Below are 9,830 nucleotides of genomic sequence, written 5' to 3'. Positions count from 1 at the left end.
ATGGAATACTTGAGAGATACATTGAATTAGGACATATAACTGGTAAAACAAAGAAAAAAAGCTGAATTCAGTTCTGTACCCTCAAAATTAGGACCCTACTTGCATTTCCAGGGAGTTGTGGCTATGGCGTTTTTGACTCATTGTTTACAGTTAAGGAGATGACATTGGAGGAGAAAGATAAGCAGTCAACTATCAATAAGGGGTTCTAGATAGGTCTCATTTAAAGAAGGGCCCCAGGTACTGGAATCTTGAAAAAGTGACTTCACTTCCTTGGTGATAGGCTTCAACAGAACTTAGAACTCTGGTAACCAGGTGCCCACATTCTAGAGATGGCCTGCTTGCCAGCTCACTTGCCCAGAGTCACTCTAGAGAACAAAATGTTCTGTTGCTGTATCCCCATTTTCAGGATATGTGGGCTTAAGAAAGCCCAGAGTGAGAAACCTTTATGTCACTGTAGACATCAGCTCAGCCCTCATCTCCGAAGCTGTTGGTCATTTGGCAGGAGGCGCTCACAGGTAACACAAGGTAGCTCAGGGCAGCCCACTGGAGAGCATGCCAGAACTCTGATCTTGCCCAGAGCAGGCCTACACCTCTTGCCCCTCATTTTGTGTGTGTGTGTGTGTGTGTGTGTTTGAGAGAGAGAGAGAGAGAGAGAGATCAGGGGAGGGGACAGAGGACGAGGGCTATGCCCTTCATGAGCAGAAGCAAGATGTCAGGTGTTGAAAGCCTAGCACATCTCTCATGTTCATACCCCAGGTCTTGGCAGGCACGAGAAGATAATTGCTGGGGACCAAGTTCAACTACCTATATGTTAATTACGAGCCCTAGAGTTTCTTCTGGTTTCCTCCTTGCTGGATGTCTTTACAGCTTCCCTTCTTAGCCTGTACTGTAGAGAACACAATTTCTAATGGGGATGTCCCCTTGTGGCAATGTCCAGGGAGGACCCTAAGGTCTCTTGGCCCAACTACGGGGCACTGTACTTGCAGAGCTTCACCCAAGATATCTTTGAGGAGATGGTCCATGGCTTCAACTACTGCAGCGCCCTAGATAAGTGTCAGGTGCAGAAGGATACCAAGAATCAGCGCTGCTCTGAGGTAAGAATGGGAAGAGGGTTTTTCACACCCAGGGCCTGCACATAAATATGGGGCCAAACCTGAGGCCCTCACATTGTATTTCCACATGAGCGTCCCACAGGCCCAACCACAAAATAATCTGAATATCCAAACCTCTGCCACCAGCTATGTGGTAAGGTAGGAGGACACTCTTTACATATGTTGGAATGGTAGAGAATGCATGTATTGTGTATGTATTTTATTTTTTATATTTTGATACAGAACATATTTAATGTTTTTAATTAATCATTTTTATTTATTTATTTATTTTTTACTTTTCATGAGGCCATGGGTATCTTTGCATTTTACTGCTGTTTTATTATTTTACCTACTTGCCCCAGATATCCTGGGTAGCGCTCAGCTCCACTGTCCTTGCAGAACTTCTCCAAGCCCTTACATATCATCACACAAAACAGGGTGATTTAACACAAAATTAAGGGTGGGATGAAGCCATTCTATATATTTCTGTAATGTCTTGTCTCTCAGAACACATTAAATTATTGTAGGCCCACCAAGTCATGAGCTGTGTTCTTATATGTCTTCATAATATTCCATAAAGGAGGTTGTGTGCCACTGTTTCAGCCTTTCAAGTCTGTTGGAACTTGACAGGATTCAATTCTGTTTTCATGTCAACAGTGATGCAGGGAAAATCTTAAGTGTCCTAAAAGAATGTTTTAGGTTGCTAGATCTGCCATGACATGGAAGCACTAATTGGGTGGAAGGACTTTGATGCCTCCTGGCTGAGATACCTGCCTCTGTCTTTTAAGAGTTTCACCCAGGAAATCTTTGATGAGCTGCTCTAAGGATTAAATTCCATCTCCCTTGACAAGCAGCAGGTGCATCAGTCCAGCAACAACATCAAGTGCTGGTATAGGGTGAGAACAGGTCCAGATTCATGTCCTTTCTCAGGACCCAGAGATGATCAGGGTAAGCCTGGAACCCAGACTACAATTGACTGGCTCCCTGGGGCCTGCTGAAGAAGGTGGTTTCCCCCAGAAACTTTCTCCCTATCAGGAACAGACCAAGCCTCATTAGCTTAGAGGAAATGCAGCCCATGCTTTTGACAATTCTCAGGACTAACCTATATGATCTTGAGCAGCATTCGAAATTCTAACCCTCTGTTTTCTCATATCTACAGTAGGGATGTTTACTGATGACTCACTGGCATAATGCTCTTAATATAGGCTATTAAAAGAAGTGCTATTGTTGCTCAGCTAAGAGAATGCCTGGAACTTACCAATGGTTTATCATTTCCCCCATAAAACCAATTGCCATTTTAAGCCTAGAACCTTATTCTGTGTGGGCACCCGAGTCCCTTCTCTTTCACAAGTTCCCAAAGGGATGGGAGTCTCTGGTCTGAGAACCAGACCCGGATCTTCCTGGTAGTTCATGGCATTGAAGCTGACTACATGCCCCTCCTTGTCTACCCGGTGTTAAAAGGAATCAACCCTGTCCCTGGATGAGGCCTGTACAATGCTGAAGCTCAAGGAAGGCACAATGGAAAATTGTTTACAGTCCCTGCTACAATCACCTTTCCAGGATAGAAACATCTCAAACATCACAACCATTTTCTGCATATACCAGGTGTTCCCCATGGCCCAATTAGTCCTGGGACAGCAGTTCAAAAGGTGAGTGCTTGCCTCATACACAGCACAGGGGTGAGCCTCCCATTTACTACTTGTGTATCTTGGGAATGTCACTGCACCTCTATGAGCTTCACTTTCCTCTTCTGGAAGTGGGGTGGTAAGAGGATGAACCTCACAGTGTTAACTGTAGTAAACTATGGGAGAAAACATGGCATGGGCTTATCTGGTGCCTGGCTCTGTAGAAAGGGCTGCTGGACATGCTGAGTATCTTTAGGTTTAATAGTTCTCTCTCTCTCCAGTGAAGAAGCTCTCAACCTCAACCCTCGCAGGCCTGTGGCACTTCTGAATTTAGAAAAGGACATGGAAAGCAGAAGTTGTCCTGTTTGCAAAGGACTTCTGAGACTCTATCTAGCTGGGCTTGGTATTTTTCCTTTATATGGCCAGACTAGGGCTTGCTGGGGGACAGGCAGAGGCACCCATGGCCCACACAGTTATCTGAAAAGTACTGGTTGGGTTAATTCAATCAACAATATATGTTAATCACCTAGTAATGCAGGCACTTTTCTAGTCACTAAGATAATTCAGTGAATAAAGTAGACACAATGCCTTGGTGTCAATTCTAGTCAGAGAGTAGGCAATCACTCTACACATCATAGCCACTCATGTCCTTGGTTCATTATATGTGACATTTTCACGGCGTCCTCTGGGTATGAAAGGATTGTCCCTTATTTGACCATTATGACAGACTACAAGACCAAGTAAACATGAGTGGGTCTTCAGGTTCAGTAGGAGGGCCTCCTGCATCCACAGAGCAGCATAAGAGACTATAGGGGTTGTGGCTGGAGGAGGACTTTCAGAACCATGGAACTCACAGATCTCTTGATTTCCATAGGAGGGCTTATGTTTGGGGGCTTCCTGTGAAGAAGCAAATGAGTCAAAGAGAGCTGTGGATGGGGCCCCAAAACTTCTGGGAAGCAGAGCACAGTCTGGGTTCAGTTGGTGCCTAAGAGACCCATCCCTTCTACTGTTCTATCTGGCTCTGCCTGCTTCTCTCCATATCTACCTCTGCTAACCACAGCAACTAGGGCCAAGAACAGAAGGTGTAGTGAGAAGACTGCTCATAAGTCGGCCTCAAACGCAAGCCTTATTACTGGTCTGTACTGAGGATGGCGTTGACTATGCCCAAGGCCGTGGTGAGAAGACTATCAGTGAAAAAACCAGACTCACACAGGTTTTCTGGATGACTAGGCCTTCCACTGCAAAGGCGGGGTTGGAAGTGGGCTAGGCCATCCTCTGGGATCCATAGAGAAATAATGATGCTGTGGGAGTACAGTGTGGAATAAAAGGCCAGGCCTCTGATGCTTCTCCACACATGACTCTACCCAGCACCCTCTCTCCCATCTTGAGTACATGGCCTGACCAGAAATTTCAGGATACCTGGCAGTCTCTGAATTTTACCAGTTTCAAAGTAAAGACAGCCTATGTGGATATGAAGCTGCATGACTGGGACCTGAAGAACCACACCGCCCTTATCCTGGTGCATCAGGAAACTCTGGAGCCCACTGAGGCAGAGTCAGATGGTAAAGGGGATTAAAATCTGGGAAGACTAACTGGGGTGGGGTTCATGGGCTGAATATTGTTTTGAAAGCAATGGTACCTGTCCTGTTTTTGGGAAGGCACCTGGAAAGTCAGTTATGTGGATGAACCTTTCTCTTTATCCTGATCCAGTGCCAGCCCCAGGGCTCCTTCCAGTTGCAGAGCCAGAAAAGGGGTCTACTATGGAACTAGAGACAGCGCCAGTTATGTTTCAACCATCACCTCAAGTGTCAGAGCCAGCAGCACCTCCATCAGCTGTTCCAGAAGTGGAACAAGTGTTAACATCTTCTTCAGCATATGTGCCAGGTCCACAGCTACAATCAGCTCAATCATCAGCTTTACTTAGAATTTTAACTCCAGCTCTAAAAATAGAGACAAAGCCAACTCCAGCGCCAGAGCCTTCCTGCCACTGGCATGTGACCCCAAAGAACCAGCTGAATGAGGAGAAGCCCAGCCTCATGGACTTCCCTCCCAAGCTGGTGGCAGAGCAGCTAACGTACATAGATGCGGTAAGAAGCTGGGCTCTCAGGGCAGGACAGGGCAGGGCACTTTCTACATTTTTGCCGTCAGCTAACCCAGACCTGCCTTTCCCTGATGTGGACTATTATAGTCCGGGTCAAAATTTCAGCTCGACCACTTATCAACCATGTTACCCTGCCAAGGTCCTTAAATCAAGCTTTCACTGTCCAGCTGCAAACTGTAGAGATAGGCACTGATAAGAATTGATGCAGAGTTACTGTGTAGATTAAATGAGCTAGAACAGCTAGAAAAATGGGTAGGCCCTGGTCCTTCAGGTGGAGGAAGACAGCTCACTGGGTGCAGTCAAGTTCATGGGTCACCCACCCATCTTCCTTGGAGTCTTAACACCCTGTGCACTTATTAGGCATCTGACATGTACATAACTACAAGGGGAAACAGAGAAACCTGTGGTTGTAACTGTCATGGGGGAATGTGCATCGAAAGGAGAGTAGGACCAAAGGGAAAAACAGGTGGAGTGGAAAATGCCCCCTTGTGAGGAGTCACATTGAACTGTCATCTAGAGGCTGGGGTTAGCAAGGATGACCAGGGTACAAATTCTCTCCTTCCTTCCCTGCCAGTATTCACTCCTAGGTCTTCCTGTACTTGACTCCCTCAGTGAAAATAGAATGGAATGAAATCCAGGGATTCCAATCAGGCTCAGGCCACATTCTCAGCTTCAGGAACTAAAGCTCTGACCTGGTAACCTCCTACCTAGGACATTAATCCTGAATGTGAAATGGCTGGCTGAACACCCCTACCCTCCCCACCCCATTCTCTAGGAGCTGTTCAAGAAGGTGCTGCCTCATCAGTGCCTGGGCTCCATCTGGTCCAAGCGGAATAAGCCTGGTAATGAGCACCTGGCACCCACAGTCTGTGCTACCGTCACCCAATTTAACAGTGTGGTCAACTGTGTCATCACCACCTGCCTTGGAAACCCAAGAATGATAGCCCAGGACAGGGCCATGGTGGTGGAGCACTGGATAAAGGTGGCCAAGGTATTTTATGGGAGGCCAAGATGAGTCACTCTTCTGAGCCTTGGAAACTGATATTTCCTTTATCAATTCTCAGGGTTGGAGTCCCTAGTCTAAGCCCTAGGGTCTGCACAGTCTCTAGGCTCTTCCCTCCAGGGACATGCTGACCTTTACTTGCATGTCCCAATGGTGGAACGCTCAGTTCCTACCTGGCTCCTTCCTTGGAATGAGCTAACATCTTCCCTCTCCCCAGCAGTGTTACTCTTTGGGTCTTATATGTGCCCTTCTGCAGGCACCTGGATATCTGTCATCTTGGAGGGAAAATTTTAACTGAGGGAGACTGATACTTTAGAGCAAATAGGACTCCTGCTACCCACATGACCATTCATTCTCTTCCCTCCCCAGGCCTGTCAAATCATGCGGAACTACTCTTCACTGCATGCCATCCTCTCTGCTCTGCAGAGTGCCTCAATTTACCGTCTGAAGAAGACATGGGAGAAAGTTTCCAGGTGAGTATGCCTCTCTCCATAGAAGGATCAGGGTGGATGAGGGATTTCCCATATGCACATCTTTTCCCCCTCAGTAACTGGGACCCTCCTGGGAGGCAGCAAACCCTGGCAATAGAACCTGGGCTGGTGTACAGGTCTATAACCCACCCTGGAGAATAGTCCACCCTGACTCCAGCTACAGAAATATTTTTTCTTAAATATCACGCACTGAGTTGACCCAAATTAAACATTATCAAGTGCTTACTTTACAGCAACAAAACTCTCTGCCCAATTGAAACCACAACTGACTGAAACAGAGTTGCTCAATTAATATGGAAATGGTGGCACTGGATGACTCACATGAGAGCTCCCTCCATGTCCTACAAACACCTTAGTTCTCAGAGGAATCCAGAGAAAACCCTAATACTGGCAGTTTGACTTTTTGGAGTACTCAAATAAGAGGGACTTACATTCAAGCCACATTATTCCTATAATTTTTTCTGCCATTTTTTCCTCTATTCAGGAAGAGCTTTCAAAAATTTAAAAAGCTGTGCACTGAAGATAACCCACAGAGAAGGGAACTGCTCCTGAAGGTATCATGGGAGGAGGAGGTTTGGGAAGAGAGAGGGTGGGGCCTGAGGGAACAGGGTCCTGAGTGGATGAAGAAAGACTGCTGTGTAGGGGAATGACCTGAAGCATTCCTTGGGGAGGTGAAGCCTTTGCTATGAATATGGTTACAGTTTGGGGTGAAGATTCCATTGGGGGTGGAGCAAGAAGGTGCTGTTCAACCAGATGCTATAGACACCCTGTCTCTCCATATTAACAGCTAGTCCAGATGGGGACCTGTATACAGCTTGAGAGCCCAGAGGACAGCCCTCTGCTCAGTAGTGGGGTTGGGATGGGTGGAGGGAAACAATAATGATAGTAATAGGACACTGAGTCCTCAGAAGACCATGTGATGTAGGTGGTGTTCTCACTTTTCTCAATGAGAAAACAAGCTCAGGAAGGCCAGGCTGCAAGTTCAAGGTCACACATGGAGTGAATGTTGGAGCTGAGATTGTGCTAGAATCACTCACAGCATGCTTAAGGATAATGTAGCATTGGTACCAGCTGACTTGGGTCAGATGTCCAGGGTCTCAAGTCAAAGATGGTGGGGGGGGGGGGGAGTGGACTGAGGATATTATGGTCTCAATGAACTTGTCCTTGACCCTGCAGGAGTGGCCATCTAAATGGGCCACCCTGATGATGAGCCTCCAGAGAGCCCAGAAAAGGCTGCAGAAGAAGGTGAGTGTTCCTGGGGAATAGAGCCTCCAGAGTGAGAGGAGAAGGGCTCCTCTCTGACAGCTGGAGGCCTCCAGATCAAGACAGGTGGACCTTTCTACTCCAGCTCCTCCTCTTGTTGCCACAGCTTCCAAAACTCTTATTTTAAAGTGACTAGGAGGAGGGTCTATCCAGCTGGATGCAGAATGGATTTGTGGGTGGAGAGGGGCCTAGGACTACATACAATTTGATTTTCTAAAAGCAGGCCCTGGTGGTGATTAGAAGTCTGATGTCCTTGGAGGGTGAGGGTAAGGGGGAATTGAGAGGCGGCTGCTAGGGATCCTAAGCTGCTCCATGTGAGAACCTGGGGTGGACCAGGAGGCTGAAGCATTTTCAAGGGAGGGTCCCTGTGTGCACCTGAGAGCAGGGACTCATCCCACCCCTACTCCAATGACACAGGGTGTTGTCCCCTTCCTTGGCACTTTCCTCACTGACATGGTGATGCTGGACACTGCAATGGAGGACTATCTTAAGGTGAGTGAACCTCTAGATTGTGTAGGAGGGCCCAGAATCCTGAGGTTTGGGAGTGGAGAACCCCTGTAATGAGTCCTGAGACCTCAGTACTTGGCAAACCTCCCCTCATGAGAGCTCCACAGCTACCCCTGTGAGCTAGAGTTTCTCATCTCAGTGATGAGTGAAGGGAGTTTGCACTTATGACACTGGTCCTGGTGCCCAAGACTGTCTGAATGCAAAGCTGCATGAAGTTTGTCTGAGTTGACCTCAGCCTCTCCCTCTCAGGCTGCTTATGGGGGGAGAGCAAAGTCAGGCACCTCCACATCGGCAAGCACTTACATAGCCTAACAGCCCCCTCCCCCCAGAGGTTTCAGCCTCCCCTTCTGTCATCAGAGAGGGTTGTGCTATAAGGTGCTTGACTGTCTACCCCATGTCCTCCTTTCTCTGGACCCCAGAGCCTGGCTTATATCCCAGTCCTGTTATCTGTGTATGGACAGTCTTCTAGTGTGTCCTGGCACGAGAACAACATGAGAAAGGATGTGTATAAGGAACAAGCAATAACAAGGGGCTCTTTCTGATGGACTTTGGCTATTTGCTTTCTAGGGCGATGAGATCAACCATAAGAAAAAAACTAAGGTGAGCATTTGTGGCACTTCCTATTAGGGAAGTGTAGGGGAGTGGATACCAGAGATGCCCCTGGGAAGAATATTTCTTGGCTGCATCCCCTCCATCACACATTTACTGGAATAGTTTGATAATGAAAAAGTGTAAGACCCATCCATCTGGTAAGTGAAGTCAGGGGAGTGGCATCAGGGACAACTTCCTGCAGGAGGAGGGGCTATTTATACTCACCTCTGCGAACAGGTTGAGACTGGATGAATTTTCAGGGAAGGAAGGCTGCCACATGTGCAAAGACCTAGGACTGGTCCCCTATCCCACTGCTCAACCCACCCCGGCTCTGTGTGCATCCTGTTCTTCTTTTGGCCTAGGAATACAAAGTAATGAAAGAGATCATGCTCCTCCAGGTGGCTGCAGATAACTACACTCTAGAACCGAAGGAGCAGTTTAGAGCCTGGTTCCAGGCTGTGGAGCGACTCAGTGAGGATGAGAGGTGAGGCCCATCAGGAGCTGGGCAAAGGCGTGGACTCTTTCTGGTGGCCACTCTAGGGATCCTGCATCCATGGCTCCCTGGGCAGCCTCAAGCCTTGTTTCCTGGTGATCACTGGAACACCAGATTCCAGCTACTGGGAAAACACTGAGAGAGACACCTGAATTGTAGCTCCTGGTCGACTCACAGGTGTCATTCTCTCTTTAGCTACATCCTGTCCTGCCAGCTGGAGCCCAAATCCTAACTGACCAGTGGAACTCAAGAACAAGAAGAATTGGCCACAATCAAGCTCAGGACTGAGTGAATGTCCAGTGATAGTGCAACCTTTCCTCAGCAGCTTGGACACTTGCTGTGATGAACCCCATCTCCTTGACACTTTTTCCTCCCATCTATTTACCTACTTGGAGTGGCAATATTTATCTTAAATAGTAAAAGCTAGATTTGAATATTATTATATTAAAGCCTTCTTTCTGGAGTTTGGTTTGGTTCTATTACTTCCTACAGCAACTTAAATGGTGTACAGACTCTCATATTCTTTCTTGAACTAAGAAATCTTACAGAGTCATCAGCTATTGTATGTGGGAGGAAGGAGAAGAGCCAGCCCTCCTCCCAAATTCCTCTTAGAGAACAGGTTAATTTCAGTATAATGAATTTGGGTAAAAAAGAAGAGACAGCCC

At 47.3% G+C, this 9,830-nt stretch overlaps 1 protein-coding gene across 3 annotated transcripts; it reads left to right on the top strand.

Moving 5' to 3' along the window:
• Window positions 1–298: 298 nt before the first annotated feature.
• Window positions 299–9,604, top strand: LOC131485308 (ral guanine nucleotide dissociation stimulator-like). Of its 3 annotated transcripts, none has more exons than XM_058684650.1 (13): window positions 299–515; window positions 987–1,094; window positions 2,553–2,740; window positions 4,085–4,278; window positions 4,427–4,803; window positions 5,593–5,808; window positions 6,190–6,293; window positions 6,796–6,865; window positions 7,488–7,556; window positions 7,992–8,066; window positions 8,649–8,681; window positions 9,035–9,156; window positions 9,361–9,604. In XM_058684650.1, the coding sequence occupies exons 1-13, from the start codon at window positions 330–332 to the stop codon at window positions 9,395–9,397; spliced, it is 1,779 nt and encodes a 592-aa protein (XP_058540633.1). In that variant the 5' UTR covers window positions 299–329; the 3' UTR covers window positions 9,398–9,604. The 3 variants fall into 3 exon arrangements, with proteins under 3 accessions (XP_058540633.1, XP_058540634.1, XP_058540635.1); XM_058684652.1 differs by having other exon boundaries at window positions 445–525; XM_058684651.1 differs by lacking the exon at window positions 987–1,094.
• The last annotated feature ends 226 nt before the right edge of the window (window positions 9,605–9,830 follow it).

The sequence above is a fragment of the Neofelis nebulosa genome, chromosome 9 (genome assembly GCF_028018385.1).
Source record: "Neofelis nebulosa isolate mNeoNeb1 chromosome 9, mNeoNeb1.pri, whole genome shotgun sequence".
NCBI classification, from domain to species: Eukaryota; Metazoa; Chordata; class Mammalia; order Carnivora; family Felidae; genus Neofelis; species Neofelis nebulosa.
Note: the sequence above shows the minus strand (reverse complement) of the source record. Positions and strands in the feature narration are given on the sequence as shown.

Excerpts from the sequence above, each read along its gene's own strand:
- LOC131485308 (XM_058684650.1), top strand. The coding sequence starts at position 330 with ATGGCCTGCTTGCCAGCTCACTTGCCCAGAGTCACTCTAGAGAACAAA. Across the intron at positions 516-986 it reads TTGGCAGGAGGCGCTCACAG|AGCTTCACCCAAGATATCTT; the intron begins GTAACACAAGGT and ends CTGTACTTGCAG. Across the intron at positions 5,809-6,189 it reads ACTGGATAAAGGTGGCCAAG|GCCTGTCAAATCATGCGGAA; the intron begins GTATTTTATGGG and ends TTCCCTCCCCAG.